We start from the raw sequence: 26,139 nt of genomic DNA, 5'->3' as shown, positions 1-26,139 counted from the left end.
ACAGGTCCACCAAAAATATGATGCCACAATCAAGTAAGTTTGGACTAATCTTATATCTCTTAAACCAACTATAATTTTATTATCTGAAAACCCCCATATTAAATCCTTATGCTCAATTAAAACATCAACCAACATCATTTTCTATTTTTACATTTTCATAATATGTACTAGATATGGCATTCTACTAATGCATTCTTCATAAACATCCTTTTTTCTTGAAGTATATTATCAGCTATATTGGCTCTTACACAGTACAAATATATAAGTAAACATTTGAACTTAACTCATTCACCCCTGTAGACACATTTAAACTCTTCTGATTCAAAGGCTAGAACAGTCCATTATGAATTTTCAGGGATGGATAACTTAAAATCATGACGAATGTGTAATTTGGCAAATGGTTATTGTAGTTTGGGAACACAGGTTTAAAGGCCCACTACCTTTTCGAAACGAAAATTATAAAATTCTTAAAAACAATCGTAGCATAAGAAATGAGAAACAGTCTGGTCTGAGCTGCTCCATTTGCTCATGATGGCTACAGCAGGCCACTTCCATGTTGTTCAATGTCTCTGATATACATTATTTCACAATGACTAGACACTTCGGTTAACCGAGAAAACATTTACTATACCATATTTTTGCACATATAGCACACACATTTTAACAGTTGAAATTTTGGGGTGGGATCAATTATACGTGGATACAAGCAATGGCCAAGCCCTTGGTCACCTTACCGATCTTCAGTTTGCTGTAACAAGTGGAGTGTTTGGAGGCTATGCAAAGCGTTTTGGATGGAGATGCAAAAACTGAGATTTTTTTGCATGTAATATTTTTTTTTCAAAATAAAACTGGAAAACATACCTGCCCACTATACACAAGTGTGCACTATATGCACAAAAAATACAGTATTTTGACAAATAATTTCATTTTTGTATCAATTGAAATTGATTGTGTCCATACCAGTGTGTAAGAAATGGATTTGTCATTGATGCAGAAGAAATCTCTTTTTTGTAAATTTATTCATGATCAAAATATTGGATTGAAGTATATGGGTTGATGAATCTATATTTTACCTTAAATATAAATAAATGAAAAATGAAAATAAAAAGACTAGAACACATGTTAATTGTTGTATTAATTTTCATTCTGTCACAATTGATTTACAGATTTGCCTAACAATTAACAATCATTTGAGCCAGCCAAACTATTAATTTAAGCGTTGTTGGTAGACAAACACATGAATTATCTCCCTTTGAAAGGAGTAACCCATTTCAGTAATGATAAACAAATAAATTGCCTTAAATCTAGTAATTCATTAAATTCTATAAGCTATCAAGATAGGCAATCTGGTTAAACTTGTTAATGGCTTTGTTTACTAAGTGCTACACAGAGGTAACGAAAAATCATGAATAGATAATTTTAACCAGATTGTCAAAATAATCTACTTATCACTATACATTTTATTTATCTATAGAAACAATTCACAGACAAAAACAATACTGAATGTAATTTCTGCAAAGATTATAAAGATTTGTGTTCAGATGGAAAGTGCCATATCAAGTTTGGCAGTTGTCCTAAGAGTACCATACAGAAAAGCCACGACCAAATATATGTAAAAAAGCCATGAACCAAATATTTGATTAAAACACTTAAGACTTATTTATGAAATAAATCTTTTGATCATAGAACTATTTGTCTATCTTGAACAGAATAAGAGACAGATAAGTGTAAGTGTAATTAATGCTTCAACAGGTTATATACATGGAACAAATATAACTAGGCTTGAAAAAAATGAAAGCACAATGCATAAAACTAAATTAAAATACCATACATATTAATGTTCAGCATTACTTTTCTTGACCTGAATATGTTATTCTGTTGTGTGTTGCTTCATGGGTTTGGGGAATAAGTGAGTGACAGCAACACGTCCGTTCATTGGCTTCCTTTTATTCTTCTCCATTTTTCTATCTTTTACAACAAAAGAGTTCCAAATGTGATTTAGAGTTATTTCCCCTTTGCCCACAACTAGATCGTTTCATCACTCATTCCAATACAATACTATAACAATTCATTTATATCTGTATTCTTATTCAGTTAAAATAAATGTTACAGAACTCTTTTTGGCATGCAAAGCATGATTTGATTCAATTGATGTCTTTCATATATAGATTCAAAATATATACAGTACATGTATTTAAAAATAAATTGATTTCATAAATCTTTACTGACTAGTCGCAACGAAGTCGAAAAGGAAAAAGATATGGTGGTATATAATGGATTTCATGTTGGTTCTTAGTCTGGAAAATTAAGTTTTATGAATCATAAATTAAATAATTATATTTCAGATGATTGGGGAAAATTGGGGGAAAATCTAATTAATAGTTATCTTGCCATTTATAGGTTATTCGAGAAAAAAATGATCATTAGATGATAATTGTATCAAAATGGTAGATATAATATGGCACAATGACAAATTATTTCCTGCAAATTTGCATTTATCCTTGTATCATCAGAGTAATTTCTCTTTGAACACAATGACAAGAAGCAAAAATAAAATGTAGATAAAATATATTACGGCGATCACCACCTCGATAACATTATTATCCCGATTAAATCTAGTTTGAGTATTTTGTGGCTACCTACCAAATTTTCACTCTTTATTCCAACTTGAGTACTCAGGTTATTTGAATTCTTTTCATGGCCTTGAGTTGAGTTATTGGGGTCTGACAGTACATTTACCCTGTAACATTTTTTAAATTAGAACAACAGGATTCATCATTTTGATCTATTAGAGTCACTTCCCTTTGTTCTACTTTGCGAAGCCTAACTCGATTGGCACCTCTTCTGATCACTCAATTTGTAGCTCTTCTGCTTCTGGCAGCTCTTCCATCTGTATGCTGGAAGATCTTCTGAGAAGACTTCTCTTCTTAGAAGAGCGCACATCAAGTTGAGCTCTGTAGTTTTTGTACTGACAGAGTAAAACGAAGGGAAGTAACTCTGGTAATTCAGAATGATAAATAACACATTTTGTATGTTAATTGAACTTTCTATATACATTTGTAGATAAGTTTTACTAGTATCCATGCCATTACCATAAATATATATAGCTATAACCACATATGATAAATGCAAGTACATATTACATTGTCCATTACCCATATTAATCAGCCTGCGGAGTGTAGTGGAGTTTGGACACTTGGTTTCCGCAGGTGATGTAACTAGAACACAAGGTGAAATATCATTTTTGTGGTACAGAAGAGAGAGATTTAAAAGACATAGTTTCTAAGAGCTATTTAAATACTTAGCAAGCTCAAGTGGAATATCATTTTCATATTTTCAATCATGAGGAATGTGTTATGTAATGTCAGATTATTATTGGATTTTTTTTTTTAGCGGAAATCATATTTCAGCGCTTCTCTTGAGCTAAAATATTTGAGAGATAACTGAAGGTAAATTTTACACCAAAATAAGCAAGACCCACTGTATGGTTGGTAATATTTGTGGGGTTTTAATTTCGTTAAATTTGCGGGTCCATCCAAAATTGTGAAAAAAACCATACCTTGCGAAATTGATCAAAATGATGGTTTCAGGTATTAAAGCGTGTTATAAGAATGGGACTTTAATTAAAAGGCTAGAAAAATAATTCACGAAAATGAACCCCGCAAAGAAGTTCAAAACAAGAAATTGCTAAACTTAATATCCACGAAATTGAATAACTATTCATTAAAATATTTTAATCATTTAGACAGTGTATAATAATTTCACTCTACAATCCACATATTTATGCAAAGATGAGTATAGTCAAAAGATATAATCTGCTTCATGGAAATCCATTCCCTTTTAATAATATCTGTTTTCTCTGACATCAAAACTTTGGCTTCTCAGTTCATACATTCAAATCTACATAGACTCAGAAATACAAGTTGTTACATAATTTCAACATAAGGCCAAAAAAATAATATGTCTGTTTAGGGATACCCAACCGACCCTAATTTTTTACCCCGACCCTATTTTTTTTACCCACTTTTCTACATAAAAAAATTTAAAAGTCAGGATTTCCATCTCAGACTCTGGTTCAGGCCATCATTTTAGAGTCAAAGACACAAAAAGAAAAAAAATCCTCCCAACCCTATTTTTTTTTTGCCAATAGAACTCTAAACAGACATATTTTTTTGGGCCTAATTAAAAATACAACGTAACCGGTATGCATAAATTTAATCTCCTACTTAAAAAGGTTGAGTATCATAACTATACCATGAAATGCAATAAGTTTGGTAAACCTGTAAGAGCCATTTTTAATGGTTTAATCTCATTCACCCCTGAAAATTCATAATGAACTGTCCCAATCTTTGAATTAGAAGAGTTCTAATATGTCTGTAGGGGTGAATGCTTTAATTAAACATTGAAACATAACACACAATAAAAATTCACATAATTGGTAGGTAAGATACAATCTGTAGCAACACAAGAATAATAATAGTTGAATATAATAAATTCAAAAATTAAAATTTCTCTCGAGTCAGAACTGACGACAAATACAAAACATGCAGTTTTAAACATTTACTATAAATACAACACTTCCAAGGAAAATCACTTAAAATCACGTATCTCAATCAATAAAACTTTTAAATACCATATTTAAAGATGTTTTGCTGACAATATGAACACAGCACTTCTTTGACACTTGACATTTAATAAGTACAAATATATATGAAAATAAATATCACTTTTAAACGGCGCGAAAACACTGGTTGCCTGATTTCACTTGTAAAAGATGACTGTCTTTGGAATAGTGGGCTTTTGAAGCACAGCCTTCGGGATGAGACATAACATGGTATGATTATTTTGTTGCCTTGGAACTTGCCCGAGTGGTCGGTCGAACTCTCTCAGGTTTACTAGTGATGTTGAAGCAGTAGATTCCGAGGAAATCACAGATTTCTTTACACACGCCTCTCGAATACAACAATATATCTAGTGTACAGTATATCTGAAATACACAAAATATATTATTATAGCAGATATTATTATTACTGATTGATAAAACAGTGGTTAAACAGCCTCACATGTTCGGGAAACAAATACTTTCCATTTCCCCTATCGAATATCCCTCTCGGAACCTCCTTGGATTTTTTCAAAACAATTATTGTTAACAAATATCAGACAAAAAGAAATGAGCTATTATAGATTAGAAGTTGTTGATAACATTATATCACATTTGATCACTTGAGTTATACCCACAGAAAACAAATCTTCATGTCTCGCTCACATCAGGGCAATAAATGTATAATGTACAGCGTCACAAAACATACACATGCAAGCGGTGTGAATTAAAATATATTTCCTAACCCAAGAAATTTGTAAAATAGTGACATTGAGGCTTATTCTGTATTTGTATATTCATTATCATACAGGCTCTTGTAGCAGGTATTGATTGTTATGGCATGTGTTTGTGAGCGTATCGTCACACTTTTCAGAGAAAACCATGTGAATTTTGCTCACAAAATATGACATTACAATAATTATTTACCCACAAGGGAGGTAACTCTGAAAATGCAAAGATGGAATACCCGGTATTAAATTTTTAGACTTTTTTTGACAAATTAATTATATAATTATATACAATTATATTGCTATCAAATGATTATTTCTTCAAATCATTATGTAACTTCAATGTCTCTATTGTGACATTATGAAAAGATCAATTTTTCTCTACATTCCCAAAATTGTTTTCATAGAAAATCTTGGCCAATCAGAAACTAAGAAGTAATCAAAGAAAAATGAATTATTACATCACGAAAACCAACTTACACAGCATATCCATAAGAGCAGGTACTCTGGAATAAGCACGTTGAAATACTGGTTGAAAAATAATAAGGCTGGCCCAAATAGACTCGAATCCAACATTGCCATCTCGCTCTTTGTCATGTGTGCGATCTGTAAATACAAAGGGGCTAAAGTAGAATATGAACATTTATGTGTTCAGTTGTTTCCCCTGTTTGTGAAAACTTTTTTAAACCGGCCCTTGTCTGATCAGGACACCTGTCTTTTCCGACATATTCCTTGCATTACTAAGAAGCCTGGCTATACCAGCCAAATATGCTGGTTCCGATGGCATCTTTAATATATTTCATTGTTCTTGGAGTGTGCATGAAGGTTTTGACTTTTGAATTAATAAATTTAGCCTTATAGTTCTCAAAATACAAAATCAAAACTATAAGAACCAGCAATATGTGTTATATCCAGTCCAAGAACCATTTATTAATATCAGCAATGAACTTTCTTGTGTTCATTTCCAACCCCTTTAATAAATTAACAGAAAATGACAATTGTAATGGACACAACACAATTCACTGTCCTGTATATTAAGAAATTAGTGTTTCATAAATGTCCTTATAGTTGCTTATGACAGCATGGTTAAGATGTCCCAACATATTACCACGGGCCCTTCATCTCTGGGTTTTGAGTTTGAATCCCAAGTGAGGAAGTTGCCAGGTGCTGACCACTGGTTGGTGGTTTTTCTCCGGGTAATTCAGCTTTCCTCCACTTTTAATTATGGCATGTCCTTAAATGACTACAAAAATTTTTGAACTCACCACAAGTCACAGAAATTTTTAACTTATCACAAATCACAGAAATCTTTTAATTTACTACAAGTCACAGAAATCTTGGACCTTATAATTACCACAAGTCACAGAAATCTTTTAACTTACCACAAGCCAGGGAATTTTTTTAACTTACCACAAGTCTGTTGGTAACCTTGGATGTGACCATGCCAAAGCTGAGAAGGTAAAGACATGGATGGTCTTGGAATAAATTTGACGTAGACTTGACGGCTATCATAACCGCTAGACCGAGCACAATACCTATAGGTACTACAGGGAATATTGTGCTGGTGTCCTACAAGGGAAAAAATTACAGTCATTAATTCATTCTTTCACCCCTGAAGACACATTTAGGCTCTTCTAAATCAAAGACTAGACCAGTCCATTATGAAATGTCAGGGGTGAAGGAGTAAATAATACAGAAGTTCAATGTCACAAGATATAAAAGTGGATACTTTAAATTATTAACATTTATATTGTGGCATATTACAGAGTTAACTCCCTTGCAGGAAGATACAAACAGTGAAGTTATTATTTTGTGAGTGAAACTAAAATTATTTTTTCCCTGGAACACATGATGTCACAATTAATTTACTATTTAGGGTTATATACCCTTATTTACCGCTCAATGAGGATGTATATGTTTACAACATGACTGAGAATACCAAGGTTTATAACATTTACAATGGAGTACAACTTACAGCAATTGTTGATTTATTTTTTCCAATGCCTCCAGAGAGGATGATTTTAAGGTTTTCTTTACAGTGGAATATTGCTGGACCCAGTGAGCCAATCACAGCCAATGCCCTAAGTGTCATACCTACTCCTGGCACCTGTGAAATCAACAATCAGTTTAACTACCGGTAAAGACATCAGGTAGTATTGGTACTACTGATCTTGGATATCATTTAGACTGAAACCGTACGATACCAATAATTATAATTTTGAAGGAATATACAAGTTGTGAAACATAAATTATTCATTTACTTTAAAGTGAATAGTCGGGCAAAGTAAACCAGTCTAAATGCATTCATTGGCCTTCCAAAAGTTCTTACATATTAATACGACGGTCAAGTTCTGCTTAGTTTCCCAGTTCTGACCATTAAAGTAAAGGAAAGTTGAAAGCGTTGAAAGCGAGGCTGTGTGGAAATGTAACCACGGACATAGTGAGCCGGGAGGACGTTTTAGAATTCCCATACTTTAAATTAATTTCTTCGTACGGTGACAGATTTTGACGAGAGATTTTATTTTTTCATTTCATAAGAAATTATACTGGATACATTCACACCATTTTTATCGACTTTAGCCATCCTTGCCCGACTGTTCACTTTAACATTGTAATTACGGTATATAGGGTAATACACAAAATCTTGGGCAGATAATTATTTTCCATTATATACCTAAAACAGAATTACAAGACTTTTAGAGATCTTATATACAGTGCCTGTCTCCTTCATTTAGTCACTTTTTACATGTGGATTTTCTTAGAAAATCATGTGTTTAATATTTTTTGAATACCGATAGGAGTATCGGTTCTATTTAAAATAAGTATATATCAGTATTGAGAACCAGTATCCAACCCAAGGTACTACAGCATGAAAAATATTCATTATTACTGTCAACTTTTATTTTACATTGATAGCAAACTACAATACGCGACTTACACAAATAATTTATGATATCCGGGATGTAAGCTCACCAGGAGGCCTTAAAGTCACACTACCGGTATGTTTCAAAATTATCAGGTCACAAAATTTTAATTAGTGATCTATACTGTTTTGGTATTTTAATTAGCAATTAAAATTATGGGAAGTGTCTAGACTAAGTACAATCTAATTAAAATTAGACTTGTAATTCCGCTCCACTATGATATTCAATGTTACACTCCAATACAAGATCTAACAACGCCCCATTCAGGGTCACATCAGCATGACCCCTGGCCTTGAATCGGAACATCTTGGGATACTGTTAGCCATTTATACTTCCGACAGAATCAACCCCACCGATGATTTCATAGGCGTGACCCTGATTGGCTAACCACAGGGGTCATCCTGAGGTGACCGCTATCGGGGAGTTATTAGATCTTGCATTTAAGCGTGCAGCAGAATTACAAGTCTAATTTTAATTAGACTGAGTAATTATAAAATACTTACTACAGTGTCCCAAATGGCTGGTCCGACTATTGCACTTATAAAATAAACTCCTATAATTCCAAACTGGCTCTCAGTTACATCAAATCTGAAAACAATAACATCAAGCATGTATATCTTAATCACATTCCAAATAAAAATACTTAATATCCAAATATCAACATACAGAAAATTTGTTCGTGAAGAATTCCTTACATGATCAGTGTTAAATGTATTTGCAATCGAAGATGTAAGTACATGTATATTTATTTAATGCATTTTTATTGTAACAAACAAACACCCACAACAGCTTTTGGCCATAAGTAATGATGTCAAAATTGATATCTTCCCGCAAGGACAGATAACTCTGTGACAGGAAAATAAAATATGGAATACATGTAGAAAGAGCAAATTATAACATCAGAAATGTAAAATTCTGTTTATTATGCAATTTCTTTCATCAAATTGATTTAGAAAACATAGATTCTAAGGTAGATAACTCTGTAGATATGCAAAGACGAAATACTGTATCTTTGAAATTATTATGGAATAACTCATCCTTGATCTTCCAGTGGTTACTATCACTGACATAATATTCAGCCCTGGACTATCTCAAAGTAAAACTGAAGGCACTGGACACATGTAGTTTGGTCCTCTGGTGGACATCAAAGGTATTGTATAATGGTACACGGGGTTGACAGTGTTGCTTTGAAGTTAGGTGTCGACTGTCAGCATGTCACTCTCTCTGTAATCTTCAAAGGAAGTCTCTGCAGGCTTGTGGTTGATCTTTTTTTTTCTCCTGAACTGCCTCCAATTTTATTATGAGATAGTCCTAGGGTGTAGAGATTGGAAGTGAGTGTAACCCCTTGAGTATTGAGGAGGGACAGAACTAGAAACTGATCTTAGTTGTCAATTTCATCTTGACCATTAGTAATATACTTACTTATTGAAAATGAGAGTTCCTGTTACATAGGTTTGCCAGTGTGCCTGGTAAAATAAATACAACCCCGCTAGAACTTCAAACATCATGTACGAAGGTTCATTTCCCATTTTCATAGCTGTAGTTAAACCCACTGCTACAAACACTGTAATGAAAAAATACAGGTTTTATGTATAACAATATACATTTGTTGTCAGAGTTTGAAGTCAATATGTTTCAATTATGAATCTTTGCTGATGTACAGCCCCTGTAGAATTGTGGCCAACTGGACATTATTATGTTATAGATTCTACCAGATGAGGGTGGTATATAATGTCATAATAACTGAATAATTGAAAGGCCCTAATGGGTTTTTTTTTTGTATTATTATTTGCTTTTTTTCACTTTCAATATCATACTATACCCATTCTAACATCATACTAATATCATCATCATCATCATCATCAATCGTCATCATCATCACCACTATCATCATCTTTATGACATCTTCGATTCATCACCCTCTAATTCATCAAAATAATCCTACCTTAATTTTTATATTAGATATATGGATTAATTACAAGAATGATGGTCTTAGGTCATCACCCTGAGAAACTCAACATGATGAGCTAAAACACTCATTTTCAATATACATTTTGTATAATCAACATCTGAAATTTAAAAAAAAAATACTTTAGATTGAAGAAAACTACTACAGAATACAGTTTTATGGATACAAAACATCATAAGTTTGGAAGATTTTTTTTTAAATTCTTTAATTTCATTGGGATTAGAAAAAGGTAAGTTGTTTGTATGCTGATTTTCTCAAAAGTTTGCAACAAACAAAATTTTGCATCAATGAAAAAAAATGCTTGCAAACTTTTTCAAGTTAGGCATTACATAATGATATTAAGCAAAACTAAAACTTTTGTAATTTATTCTCTTAATTATTTACTCTTAAATGTCATCCATGACACCAGTAGTACATACCACAACTTATAGGTGATTGAACTTTGTATCAGACTCACACTTCTGTATATAGACTTTGGAGTGTGTGATAAAGCTTAACTTCTTCACTAACAGGAAATCCATACTTGACCGGCTAATTTCCACCGTAACTGTTACAATATGTTATTGACTAGAACGTTAACATCGAAACACACAAGTTGTCAAACAACAAACACTATTAAACAAAACCAACTTAACCATCCGTGACAATTTCCAAAATTGATTTTTTAGGTAACAGCTGGTCACATGTACATATGTATATGTGTTGTGGGATGTCAAATGTACAAATGAACTTGCTGTACAAACATCTAGCTAGTAGATATACACATGCACACAGTCACTCATGCAGTTCCATAAAAATTAACCCTTTTTATGCTATTGTCATTTAATTATAATTATAGTACAGCACATCAATTAAATCGCTAGAAACTCATGATCAGAGTAACTGTTAACAGCTGCAGTATATTGGAACTAAATATTGAAGAATTTATAATACATATGTAATTGAATACTGAATGATGAACTTATGTATGTCATTATAGACATATACAAGTGACATAAAATATTAATATTGGAGTTTAAAGAAAAATCTTGTATACAGATCTATAACTTGTTTAAGGTTTCAGACTCTGTTTAAACTTGCAATATTACAGTACTTAATGCGTCTAACATTCCCTCAAACGCGTTCTAGATTCGTTTGCGTTTCTTTCGTTTAGTTTTGTTTGCGTTTTGTTTCGTCGAGCGTTTTTCGTTTGCGTTTCGCGTTTTCGTTCGTTTGCGTTTTGATTCAATTTCGTTTGCGTTCGTTTGCCTTTTGATTCGTTTGGGCTTTCGTTCGTTTAAGTTTGCGTGCGTTTGCGTTCCAATTCGTTTACCGGATGTTGTTCATTGATATTTGATTAGGAATAGTTGACTGCGCATGAGTTGGCTAAACTAAAGGTTGAGTCAATTGACGGTGTAGGCCGATAAATTTATACACAAATAAAATTTTAAAAAATCCTTTTGTTTCTAGACATTAACTACATTTGGTACATATAACGTACACACATTGTTTGATAGTAAGGATCATTTGTATACCTTTCTGCAAGGACTTATATAGTACTAGCTATACAGGTGTATGTGCTACAGGGGGACAGGTACAATATACACTCGATAAAATTAAAGTGGACTGAAGGATTACAGACAGGTGTGAACTCACGCCACAGGACGCCGTACTGCTGGTCATAATAACTGATCACTGGTGCATACATTATAACAACTTATATCCGACTCATAACTGTTAGCATTGGATCACATTTTTTTCTAGTAATACACAGTATTCTAATAATAAAATAACACATTTAATAATATATCACCAATCGCTTAATACAGTATTTTAAAACGAATATTTTTTTTACATATTCTATGTAAAATTAAGAACGTACCGAAGTCAATAGATAATAAATCATAATTTACGTTTATATATACATAATCATCCAACACGAACTGACAGTTGATACATTCAACTGTATATGTGTATTTCTGTATTTACACATATTCGTCATTGATATGATTGATCGTTGTATTTTAATTGGTATCATGATGTAACAAAACATACGAGGAATAAAATCATCATAGAGCTGGTTTTCTGTAATTACTAGAATAACACAATATTGTTGTTTTTGTTGTATGATTTGGTACATGTACATGCACGGGGTCACGTATTATACATAGAAGTCTATAAGCTACACAAACATGTGAGGGGCCGTGCGCGTCTGAGGCTATCAGTGAGCTATTGTTTGTGGGTGACTGCACTTGACTAGGTGTAATACAAATTGACAAAAAATCAAAATATGCCGCTGCCAAATAACAAATGGTATAAATGACAGCAGGTAAATCAAGAGGGGAGTGGGGATGGGGTGGGGTAGGGTGTTGTGTTGTCCGTGAATTATAAAGCAAATGCTACAGGTGAGTATCCACATTGATATCTCTATAACGGGTACGAGGACCTCCTCTGGAGTCATATATATACACGTAATACATAACAACCTAACCGCTAGACCTAGGGTTTATACTTGCAGTAGTCAAACGTACATGTACACAATATATAACTACACTAAAACAAGAAATTCTTCTGAAGTGTTTTCTTTTCTGAAACTGATAATTTCTATAACACAGTATGTGTGACGAATTCAGAGCAGACTTATAGAAAATAGCATTGATTGAAGACTATTTGTACACATGCATGTTTTATAATTATTTTTAAAATCTCCCTTTATAAGTTAAAAATGTATTAATGCTTGAATATATATACGTAATCACATACGTATTGGTTATATATTTATAACATTAAAAAACAATTACATATTTTCTAAGACAAGATATATTTTTCATAATGATAACTCGTACTAAATCAAAATTGCGAACGTAATAATAATTATAGACATCGCTTTCAGAATCCGGATCACTACAAGAGATCCCAGAGGGATCTTGGCGCCCACCAAAGAATGATCTGGGTCTGACAATGGAAAGAGGGATCTTTTCCCTGCTTTTCAAACTTTTTCAAACACACTATATATAAAATTTGAGACAGATCGCTATAGTACTTTCTAAGAAATAGCGATAACAAACTTTAAGTATCAAAATCCAAGATGGCCACCTGTCGGCCATCTTGTTCACCCATCGGTCCAAAAATGCAATATGCACAACAAGGGTCCTAGGGGAACCTGTATATGAAATTTGAGAAAGATCCCTTCAGTACTTTTTGAGAAATAGCGGTAACAAACTTCAACTATCAAAATCCAAGATGGCCGCCTGTCGGCCATCTTGTTTACCGATTGGTCCCAAAATGCAATATGCACAACAAGGGTCCTAGGGGAACCTGTATATGAAATTTGAGAAAGATCCCTTCAGCACTTTTTGAGAAATAGCGGTAACAAACTTCAACTATCAAAATCCAAGATGGCCGCCTGTCGGCCATCTTGTTCACCGATCGATCCCAAAATGCAATATGCACAACAAGGGTCCTAGGGGAACCTGTATAGGAAATTTGAGAAAGATCCCTTCAGCACTTTTTGAGAAATAGCGGTAACAAACTTCAACTATCAAAATCCAAGATGGCCGCCTGTCGGCCATCTTGTTCACCGATTGGTCCCAAAACCAAAATGCAATATGCACAACAAAGGTCCTAGGGGAACCTGTATATGAAATTTGAGAAAGATCCCTTCAGCACTTTTTGAGAAATAGCGGTAACAAACTTCAACTATCAAAATCCAAGATGGCCGCCTGTCGGCCATCTTGTTGACCGATCAGTCCCAAAATACAATATGCAAAACAAGGAACCTAGGGGAACCTATATATGAAATTTGAGAAAGATCCCTTCTACACATTTTGAGAAATAGCGGTAACAAACTTTAACTATCAAAATCCAAGATGGCCGCCAGTCGACCATCTTGTTCACCGATTGGTCCCAAAATGCAATATGCACAACTAGGGTCCTAGGGGAACCTGTATATGGAATTTTAGAGAAATCCCTTCTGCACTTTTTGAGAAATAGCGGTAACAAACTTCAACTACCAAAATCCAAGATGGCCGACTGTCGGCCATCTTGTTGACCGATCGGTCCCAAAATGCAATATGCACAATTAGGGTCCTAGGGGAACCTACATATGAAATTTTAGAAAGATCCTTTCAGCACTTTCTGAGGAATAGCGGTAACAAGAATTGTTAACGGACGGACGGACGGACGGACGGAAGGACGACGGACCACGGACAAAAGGCGATTTGAATAGCCCACCATCTGATGATGGTGGGCTAATAAGCTACCAGAGTCCCGATCGACATTTATAATTGAATTCTGTCCTTCCGGTCACGCTTTCACTTCGTTTACGTTTTTCGTTTTTCGTTTGCGTTTTTCGTTTTTCGCTTGACGAAACGCGTTTTTCGTTTTACGCTCTTCGTTTTTCGATTGCGTTTTTCGTTTGCGTTTTCGTTTAACATTTCGTTTGCGTTTTGCGTTTCGCGCTCGTTTCGAGGGAACGTTACACGCATTAATAAGTACTGTAGGTATGCCTTCTAGATAACGGTATATATCACTTCTTAGGTGTACTTGAACATAACTAAATTGATAAAACGTTTATGAATCAGGCCTAATCTTAGGTACCATTACTGTTGAGTAGTAGATTGTTGTGTTGCTTATAAATTTTGACAAAATCTATAAAAAAATTGTACATTACAGTTTCGTAAATCCACAGACTTTGGTAAATATTTCTGTCGACACCATCTAATAACCAGTATGCCACTATTTTTACTAGTGCCTATAGCATGTACAGGAGGTGCTTGCATTTGTCTGACCAGATATATACAATCAAGCCGGAATAAACAAGGATACAGGTTTACACACACAAGGGTTAGTTGTACAAGTTATATTGTAATTAGCATAACGGAGCGTTGAATATGCAGTCATTGTTCGTTAAAACAATGATCGTAAGTGTGTTCAGCATCAGTCAATATTGTTTTCACTTTTCACACTGGTTGATATGTATCTTGCTTTGAATTTTCAAGATCAATTCATTTCAGTTTTTTTTATACTAGGGCATATTCAAGGAAATTAATTTCAGCAGTTCACCAATTCCTAGAATTCTTCAAACTATTGTTCTAAGGAACATCAATGAGTTTCTGAATATTTTGCTGTTTTCAGTGAATAAAGCTGAAATAAAACAACCCCAAAAATAGCCCGCTATACATTAGTCCAGTAAAAATACAAAAAATAGAGGCCTAACCTCCAAATAATTGCAACAGAATTTGTTTTCTGTTTTTTGGGTTGGAGGATCTTAGTATTTTACCATGAAAAAAGTCGCCAAAAATCATATGTTCGGAAAGTCGTTTTTTCAACACCCGAAAAATAAGAAAATATGTAGAAATTACACTTTTGACCACTTTTAAAGAACAGTATCTGCTATTTTTGCAATATTTGAAATATCAAATCGGGTATATAGTAAGACAAACTCTATATCTAGGTTAGTACAAATAAGTTGAAATGATACAATAATTTCAGTCAATCCAAGAAATAAAGAAGGATGAAAACGGCTCAAAACCTTTTGAATTTAGCTAGCATTACCGTTTTTTGTTCTTTTTAGATGCAAACATTTATAAAATCTTACCCTGAACTATATCAGTTTTTGTTTTATGCCTTAAAGAATTACATTTTCTTTGATATTAATGCATGATCGATAATACATTAGCTAGAAAAAACCTAAATGTTAACATGTCAAGTTGATTGATCGTGCCAATTTGAAGTGTTTTTTTATACTTAGATTTTGATTTGGCAAAACACCCATTTTGGTAGTTAATATTTCGGAAAATAAAAAAGCAAATGCTTCCAAATATGTTATATCCTTTTTTTTGTATATTTTGTACTTGTTATTTTTATCATTTGTTGTAAAAAACGGTATAAATACTTCCTATCACATTAATTTGGCTGAATACCAAAATATGTCTAAGTCCATAAATCTGTAATACAAAAATCTTAATTTTTCGAAGATGCTTTATTTGTTTGTCATAAAATTTTGCCAGTAAATAAATCAGAACCGTAATGATTTTCAGCTATAAAATTGAACTTGAACTTTTATTTTATTCCTTTATCTCATTGAAAGTTATATAACCCCCATCCAGTTACATTATGGAAAAATGAAAAACTGACCTATGCAAATATTTGATCAAAAGGAAACTTCAATCTCACTTTATAAAGAGCGCTCCATTATGGTGGTAATATCTGCCAAAGGATTTTGCAATCTGATTAGTCACAAAATAGATATTCACATTTTTGACATTTCAACTTAAGGACTTAGCCAATTAGAGAAGTTTAGTCAAATTGGCATTAAATGAGGATTTGATCGACCTCACGTCTTTTATATTTGGGGATATCTTGATATAGTAGTCTCTTTTAGGTGAGTATAGCCTACATAGAATCTGAATTAATAACTATCTAAACACTTGAGACGGTATTTTCTTAATAATTCTTGAATGAAAAAGACATATTATTCAATTTGGACTTCAAAATGTCCTTGGAAAAGACCAAAAGACCAAGTTTGAGCAGGTAGTGAAAGTAAAATGTTTTACTTTTAAAGCCTTTAATCAACAAGTTTTATTTCAAAAGATTCCACCAAAATGAGTATCAATGGTTTAGTATTGTTGATAAAAACATTTTTTTAGCTTAACAATCCAACAAAAGCATATTTGGCTGTTGCAAGGACATAATTATGCAATTTTCATGCTGTCATACTTTTTTCCTGTGTTGATTTCAACTTATGTTTTTGGCAATCTGTGCTGTCCTTATAACGTTCTTGTCATACATTAATTTTCTAGTATCTCATGATAACTATGTAAGTTTATATTTGGCTTCAAAGTTGGCAAATTATGCAAATATCCCTATTTTTCTGATTTTTTGGGGGTCAAGAAAAACACTTTCCTAAATTCTTATTTGTGGCGACTTTTTTTCTTGTATCTAAAACAAAGTCAGATCTGTATGAAAAACGTTTTTTTCTTTTATTTAAAACAAAGTCAGATCTGTATGAAAAACAAAGGAAAAATTATGTTGCAATTATTTTGGGGCAACACCCTATCTTTACTGGACTACATACTACTACTATATAATGCTATACGATGCAGTGATCATGATAGTACTTTACATAATGACAGCATTTTAGCTCATCCACCCCTGAAGACACATCTGAAATCATCTAATTTAAAGTCTAGAAGAGTTCATTATGAATTTCTAGGGGTCAATGAGTTGAGGGTGTTACCTGTAGATACTGAATCACAGCCGTGATCGAACAATTCTCCCAGGGGAGTATTATTGCCGGTCCTCCGAGCCTGTTTCCCGTCGATGGCATCTAGTGACTGATACAGAAACAGCCCTACCCCACACAGGAAGTAACATATCCTCGGTGCCTGTCAAAACACAAATAGAAAAATTTCAACATCAAATCTTGACCATATTGATTACCCTTGGTACTTAAGGTTTACTGTCACTGTCTTTACCATTCTCATCTATGAAGACTTACTTCCCTTTGTATCGCTCCATCAGTACTGACAAATTGAAACAAAGGGGAAAAACTCTGATAGATCAAATTAGAATCGGTTTTGGAATTTTGCAATTAATGACTTATTCTTAGAATTAGGTGTACATTTCAATTACATATTGTTGTTGTTATTAGATATTCTGTCTGCCATTTTGTGTTTTTGTTCTTTCTTACTATAAGCCATCATATAAATTTACATACTTCTTATACGTATATACTGTAATCTACAATTAGGCCTACTAGTGGAAACTTCTAAATTTCTGATTTAGTTGGTTTATAAATTACTCAGGCAATTCTTAAAATGTTCATTTGCTTTTAATAGCATATAAAATAAAAACAAATATTAATCAGCAGCAGTAATATTGTATTATTCCTAGGCTAAATTTTGGAATGAGCCAGAGCTGTATGCATGTTATCTAATTTATTTAGTTTTGTACATATATGTATTTCGTAGAATAGCATGGTCAGTTGCTAATGAAGCTTTATAACACACTGAAATTAATCAAGTTTCATTTTTTGAAGAAGCAAAGGTACAATTTGCTGATTAAAAAAAAATAATGTTGTCATTTTTTTCATTATAAATACCTGAGCCAAATTGATTCAAGATCGATCAACAGTGACCATTTGTCATTCCATGCTCAAAAACATAATGGTACTGGAGGGGACTATGTGTGAGAAAGTACAAATATCATGTCTTTTCCAGTATTTTCTTTGTTTACATGGTTTTAGCAATATTAACAAGCATTGCGAGAATTTTGCCCTATGTGCTTATTGTAGATATCGTTCATTCCCAAGTGACTTTGTTGAGCACGAGGTTTTGTTCCAAATAAAGAAGAAGTCATTTAAGGTTTTAGCAACTTTTTGCTAAAGGTCTTTTTGCTGACTAAAGCTCAAGGTACATTCATATTGAATTTCGTAAAATTGGTCACGCTAGCCTTGAATAAGCAAGCTACATGATATCAGTTTCAGTCAAGAATCAAAGGTCTATTCTTGAAAAGAAGTAAATTTAAAGGCCTATTTGTAGCCCTTGTGACCTTGAATGATCAACAAGGTCCAGGGTAGCTCCTTTGGTATGCATGCTCACTATAGCCCAAATCAGTGTTGTAACAAAGGTATGCACTTGAATGGGTCATGTCCTAGCTAGCTAGCTGTTTTTTGTATCAAGGCGCCAAAGGTCTAGGGTATATACCCAAAGAAGTTTTATAAGGTCATGTATGTATTTGACCCCTGTGACCTTGAATGAAAATGGTCAAGGTGACTTTGAAAAAGAGGGTGAGGAGTTGATCATATAGCAGTGACCAGGTTCAGTTTTTGTAGCTCAGTCGATAGAGCATTCAACTAGCTATATATAGTGTAAATGCTGATGGACTGAAGAAATAAGTTTAGGAACAAATACAGACCTGAATATAATATATAACATCATCACCATTGTTGATGAAATATTAATGATTAAATATGATAGGTGTAAAGGCAGCCATGGTAATGGTGGGAGTAATCCACAACGTTCACTTTGATATTATGCTCACAGCTATACATATCAAATTCCACCAGACATAGGCCTATAAATTAGTGTCTGGTCAATGATATCAATATTCACAGCTTGTCTGATTTCTCTAAATTTATTTAATTTGTTCTTTTTCAACGTCTGCATTCTTGAAGACACATAAGATGTACCCTTATACTACCACCATGTATTTTTATTGGGCACCAGTTCTATAATGCGAGGGGAAAATAGAGCGACCAAATTTGGATTTCATGAACGTATAGGCATATCTGTACATGGAACTGTGACCATTGAACACAAGTCAAAATGCTCTTTCAATTATATGTAGGCTTGAATTTAACCGGTCACTGATGATCGACCCAGCTAAGTCAGCAGACAGCTCACGCTACATTAGAAAATCTGAATCATCAACAAATCACAATGTCATATTTCAGGATGGTGTAAACCGATTAGCCAAATGTACTGTTAGATTACCTAGTTATGTAGCTCTTATCTTCACTTGTAGATTATATTAGGAACTTGTCTGAATAGAATATTTTTTTGTGTTTTTTTCTTCTTTGTTCAATTACTATGTCCGGGTCATCTTAACCATATATGTAACCTGCCTATCTATATCTACAATGTATTAGGCTAACAGTACAGTCGGTCTTTGATCCCAACGGTTAACATGGTAATGTATCTAACCTCAAGCCTTAACCATTTCGTACCTCTGTTTTAGCGTCGGATGAAAATAATACCAGAAGTAATGTTGTAATAATGTTGATGAAGAGTCCGACCATCGTAATTGTGTTTGGAGCCCATGTTTTAGGAATCTGCTCCACCAACCATCGCCAGAATTTCTGCATCTGTGGCTCGAGAATCGACTGACCCTGTGCACTGTAGTTGTGCTGTTTCAATCTCTCTAGTTGTGGCTGCGTCAAAAAACCTTCCATCTTGCTGATAATAATGACGATCACAAAATATTTCGGTTAATGCATGAAATGACGCTACTTGTGTAGTCTCATACACGTACACATGTCTTTCACTTCGTACTCTGACCTCACTTCCCAAAACAAACCTACAACTTGACGAGACGGCGAAACGCATGCGTGTAACGTTACATACTTCCGGGTCGTCGGGTCATTTGGTGCATGCATGTGTATTATTAGACTTGAACAAGTCCCTGAGTAGGCCTGGACAGGAAGTACATGTGTTTCTGATAGTACCAAATTAAATCAAAGTACTCAAGGTACTAAAAGATGGCGACTTCATAAAATGTTTTTGGTGAAAGTAAAGGGATGTGGATCAAAGATTCTTAAAACTAAAATCGAAAAAGCTTTCACAAAACTGCACATACCATGTAGAATAAATTGATACCCTGGTTATATATACACATTATTGATACCCTGGTTATATATACACATTATATCTAGTTGAATATTGGATACGGAAATTAGGAATTTGATACCCATTTTTATTCATCTTCAATAATATCAGGTATTGTGTGTAAAGTTGTGTTTCCCTAGGTAGGAAAATGTAATATTTTTTTTTTGCTTTTGAATATTTTTTATTGCATCAATCACCTGTAAAAGTTACAATTTTCTAAGGTTATAATAATATTTTATTCAAATATTATTTTAAAGGGACAATTCAGTCTAAGAGAACATTAAAATTTGTACATATTTCGGAAAAAAACCCAGTTCTAATGGAAATTAGATTATTCGGTTTTACTGTGATATGCCTGAAAAGCCCATGGTTGTGACATGTGTGTAGATGTTCAAACTCGCTCGCTGTCCGCCATTACACATTGTGGTCGAACTTCTTGTATGCCGAACCCTGTCCCTTGCTCGTAGAGTAATGCAACTTTTGTCTAGAACTGCTCAAATCGCTCTGACAGTAGTGTGTTTACCTTATTAGGTGAATTGTCTTGCCTAAAAACCATTTCATCACCTTCTCGGTGGTTATGTAGTTTATTTGCTTAACGTGCGTGACTTTGGCTCATGCATGGGTACAGCGGCCATATTTTACCTACTTAATCGTATTGATCAACGATTTGATATTTCAACGATATTAATTGAAATACTAAACAATGACGTGGAATTTGTCAATATTTTATGTTATGTGTTTCATAAGAAATGTAGAACAATACATTTATGCCATATTTTGCTTCTTGGTCTTGTAAAAGAATTAGCCTGTAAAAGTTACAATTTTCTAAGGTTATAATAATATTTTATTCTAAAATAAGCTTGATAATTTCCCATTTCTGTCGGTTCTTGTTTGCTGCGTTTGGAGTAAGCATATAGGTCGAATACTGATCAATGGCTCTGTAATTTCTAATAAATGTCCTACATATTTCCCAATTTGGAATATTATCATATTGTCGCATTAAAGATATATATTTTTAACCAATAATATGCATACATTCAGACCTGTCAATTGAATGTTTTCTACCAGACCAAATAGGAAAATAACAGAATTTCTTTCTAATACAACATTATAATTAAGATTAACAGAATTTATTAGACCTGTCCAGAATTCTTGGCTATGTGGACAATTCCAGAAAAGATGCAATATTGTTTCAGATACCCCACTACAAAAACTACATTCCTGATGTTCTAAAATATTTCGTTTTAAAAGCATAGAATTTGTGAAGAAGATTCTACGTATTATTCTAAATTGTAAAGTTTGTAATTTTTAGTCCATTGTCTCCTGAAATGGAAGAGCATGAATGCTTTCCCTTTGATCTTTATTAAGGGAAACATCTAAAACAACATGCCATTTTTCATGAGTTTGCTCAGGATAGACAAACACCGAGGATAATATTTTGTGATAGAAATATCTACATGGTTTTCAAGTATTCTGATCTGTTTTAAATTATTATGTAAAACATTTTCAATATTTTTGCCATAGTTCTTTACAATTCTCTTCCAGTCTCTAGGTATTGCGCTAATAATACTATTATAACACATAAAATTGATATTTACATGATATTTCTGAACAAGAATATTAAAATACATAATATTTCCGTTTTCGTCTATTATGTCGTTAAAATAGAAAACGCCTTCGTTGCATAATATTTTTGAAAATATTGTTTTTCTATTAACTTTTATTTCTTTATTGAACCATAGAGGCTGGGAGAGAACAACTTCTGGGGATGCTGGGGGGATGTCGTACAGATTTCCCCAAATAGATAAAATTTCACTCCAAAATTTTCCAAAATTGTGCCTTTTTATAACTTCATCTAGACCACATTTTGTTAAGCTCCATATTCTATTTCCTCCAAAATGATCAATGTCATCAATTAACAATTTTTCCCAATCTGCGTAAGTATTTGTGTCTAAGCATTTTTTTATCCAGATAAGTTTTAAAGATTTGCCGTAAGAAAATATATCCGGAACTTTTAGACCTCCGTCATTATATTCACCAATTAAAAGATTTCGCTTAAGCTTGTCAACTTTACTATTCCATAAAAAATGAAAAAAATAATACTTGAAATTTCTTTAGGATCTTAAAATGTGGACTAGGAATTACAGTTAATATTTGTACAATAATGGGAAATGCTAAAGTTTTGATAACAGTCACTCTCCCAATAATAGACAGGTTTCTAAAAGACCAATCTGAGAGAAGAGATTCGATAGATTTCAATTTGTCAGTAAAATTCTCTTCATAAATGTTTTCTTTTGATAAATCCTATTTAAACCCTAAACGTTTGAATTTCCCTTGATGATTTCATGAAAGATTATGTTCTGTTTCAATTTCCTCCCCGCAACCCCGTTTCACCCCAATCCATACAGCCTGTGACTTATCAAAATTAGTTTTAAGACCAGAACACTCTCCATAGACGTTGATCAAATATAGTGATTTTGCTAAGGATCTTGCATCATCATCACAAAGAATTTTGTGATAAATTTTAAAGTGCTTTGAACTTGCGTTAATAGTTGCTAAATTTTAACATCAATTATCAGTTAATACTATTGTGTGTAATTTGACATTCCTAAGGTTATATTCTTTATCATATTTACGTTTGTGACATTTGAGATAAAACCCCATATGTGTGATAACTGTGTATATCCTCTGGCAATTTACTTTGATACCTTTTCTGAAAGATTTTAAGTTCCATTCTATTACGTAACCGGATTAATGTCACGGCCATCCTAATTGCCTAAAGGACACTGACCACGGCTGATTAATCTGCCAATGAGCGATATCTGTCAATCATAATTCTGTAATTTTATTGTATGTACATTATTTAAGCATGAAATATTTTATTTGTAAAGCAGTTAGGTCTCCGACTTTGTAGGGAACACATCGGCTATATTCTGGACACTCCAGAATAGCCATCCGTCAAGTCAAAGTTATCATCATTAAATTCCAAAGTTCAACTTCAACATTTTCTTTCGTCATCTTTACATCGTGACAAAACGTGCGGAAGTTTCCGTATGTTATCATCATCAAGTATCAGTGTGGAGTCTGATGAGATATTCAGAGTTATTAATAATTATCCCTTTTACACCGGGTTCAAATTTAATTGCTGCACTAAGTAATTCAATACATATAATAAAAAAAGTATGGAGATAAAGGATCACCCTGTCGTACTCCGCGTGTAACTTGAAAAGAGTTGGAGAGGTGACCATTGTTTTCTACAGAGGCTGAAATATTTGAATATAAAGATTTAAAACAATTTAAAATAAAATCACTAAAACCAAAAAATCGCAAACATCTTTCTATGAATGCCCACTCAATGGAATCGAAAGTTTTTCAAAATCTAACATTAATAAAATACCTGGTTGATTATTCTCTTCTGTCTTTTCAATTATGTCACTTATAATTCTTGTGCATTCTCCTATATACCGACCTTTGACAAAGCCTGACTGACTTGGGCTAATGATATCAACTAGAACTTTTTTAATTCTGTTAGCTATACAAGATAAAGCGATTTTATAATCTACATTCAATAATGTAATTGGTCTCTATTTTTTTTTATAAATAGTTTTGACATGTAATATTATGTTCCAGGAGCTTTAGGTGAGTCGAACTCTTGTATTAAAATCGGCTGTAACTTTGCTTCCTCCGTACAAACTATCATTTGGATGTCCCTAACGAGGAGTCATTAGAGCTACAATCCCTCCCCTTCCCTACCACTGTGTCAGGTACACACCAATCGGAAAACCACTCGGGCCTTTCCGTCATATCTTCGGAAAAACATGTTTTCCGAAGATATGACGGAAAGACCCGAGTGGTTTTCCGATTGAGGTTCACACCACAGCGATAAGGTGTAGGGGTCAGCTTTGCATGTCAACGCTGGCTATAGAAGCTGAGACATCTACGGTATTTATTAGCAATATCACTGGTTAGTTTGCCATATGGATGTTCTATATAGGGGCAGTATATATTTTGCGAGTTTGTATACATCATCCTGTTATAACTTGGGTAGATGGGTAAATCCCAGTTATGTTTTTATACAGTATACCTGAAATCATATTGACTGTTTAATTTTCCTGTATAAAGCTGACAACGTAATTCAACCCTAATAGAAAGTTGGACCTAGACAAAATGATAACAGTATGTATTCATATACTCGCCACAAATGTTTCAATATCGTGATAAATATTTTATCACAGTTTATGTGTACAAAGGCGTGTCATAAAAACCATTTCATATCTGCTTTGTATTTTGACATATCGATCATGCCCGGTAATTGTTTCTAGCTTAGAAACACCCAGGACTACATTCTGTCGAGCATGTACATGTACACAAGGGTGCACGAGAATTTCGGGACAAAAAGAAGATGTGATTCCACGAGGTGGAGACTATGTCCCCACCATAATATGTCTCCACCATAAAAGTGTAAGATAAGATGAATTAGTAATTTAAGATACGTGATTTTTTATCCGTTGCAGTATTGAGTTAAAAGAGCCATTACATTTCCCGAAAATAATAATAATAAAAAATACACTAGTTTATCTTCAGTTTATATGAAAACACCAAGCAAATACAAGACTCCACGTGTCAATCTTTGTTAGCAATGAAGGATCTTTTCGGTATTTAGGACGACTTCGGGAAACCCGTTTTATGAAAATTAACATTTAATGATTTTAGTTGAATTGTTGAGAAGGTGATGATAAGTGTGCTGGTGTAGTGTAAACGTGTTTCTGATTCTGGTCGCTTATAAATCTTCATAAAAAGGTAATAACTCTAGCAGACACTTTTCCGAAGGATCGCTGCCCGACTTTAGCCATCTATAATGTATCCATCTTTTTCTCTTATTTCATTTCAATATTACATATGATATTCTCAAATATCTGACTTATTTCGAATTCCCGTTTCATTCGGTCACCTAGCGATTAGGAGGCAACTCTCTGGATCTAGATCTGATTGTAGAAGGGACGTAATTCTGATAGGGGAAGTAACTATGATTAACCATATTTCATCCGGAACTCCTCGGGGAATAGAGTAAAAAGAGGGATAATACCCGATGAGTTCAGGATGAAACATGCAAGCTACCCTACTTTCAATTACCCTCTAGTTGTAAAGGCCTTTAATTTTTTAAGGCCCACTACCTTTCTGGAGGAAAACATAAAGGTTTCTTAAAAACATTAATAACATCAGAAAATATATACCAATGGCCTAAGATGAGGTTACAACACCAAACATATGCAAGATTTCCTGCGTAATGTTTGATAACAGTGGAGAGTTGCTTCGCTGTTTTGCCGTCTGGCGCAGTGATAGTCAACTACCGCGCGGTATTTAGGACGACGGCGGGAAACATAAGACGACCCGCGTTATGAAAATTAACATTTTATTTATTTTAATCAAATTGTTGAGAATGTGATGACACGTGTAGTATTAACGGTGAGTTAATGACTTTAGCGACTATACAAAAATATCGATCTCGTTTTGCTTTCCCATTTTAAAAATTAAAAGCCGTTTCGGAAAG

The 26,139-nt window shown here is 33.6% G+C and overlaps 1 protein-coding gene across 1 annotated transcript; it reads right to left on the bottom strand.

Moving 5' to 3' along the window:
• Nucleotides 1-1,122: 1,122 nt before the first annotated feature.
• Nucleotides 1,123-20,310, bottom strand: LOC138330176 (choline/ethanolaminephosphotransferase 1-like). The gene is made up of 8 exons (XM_069277609.1): nt 19,931-20,310; nt 17,441-17,588; nt 9,675-9,816; nt 8,756-8,840; nt 7,304-7,435; nt 6,739-6,897; nt 5,809-5,934; nt 1,123-4,987 (listed from the first exon to the last, which is right to left on the bottom strand). Exons 1-8 carry the CDS (start codon nt 20,153-20,155, stop codon nt 4,841-4,843), a joined length of 1,164 nt encoding a protein of 387 aa, XP_069133710.1. The 5' UTR covers nt 20,156-20,310; the 3' UTR covers nt 1,123-4,840.
• Between the last annotated feature and the right edge of the window lie 5,829 nt (nt 20,311-26,139).

This window comes from Argopecten irradians, chromosome 8 (assembly GCF_041381155.1).
Source record: "Argopecten irradians isolate NY chromosome 8, Ai_NY, whole genome shotgun sequence".
NCBI classification, from domain to species: Eukaryota; Metazoa; Mollusca; class Bivalvia; order Pectinida; family Pectinidae; genus Argopecten; species Argopecten irradians.
This window is presented reverse-complemented; position numbering and strand designations above follow the sequence as displayed.

What these genes read in the sequence shown, in the direction of transcription:
- LOC138330176 (XM_069277609.1), bottom strand. Translation starts at nt 20,155, where the DNA reads ATGGAAGGTTTTTTGACGCAGCCACAACTAGAGAGATTGAAACAGCAC. An exon ending in CATCCGACGCTAAAACAGAG is followed by an intron (nt 17,589 to 19,930) that starts GTACGAAATGGT and finishes GTGTTTTGACAG; the next exon opens with GCACCGAGGATATGTTACTT. An exon ending in CTGTGATTCAGTATCTACAG is followed by an intron (nt 9,817 to 17,440) that starts GTAACACCCTCA and finishes TTTTCATTACAG; the next exon opens with TGTTTGTAGCAGTGGGTTTA.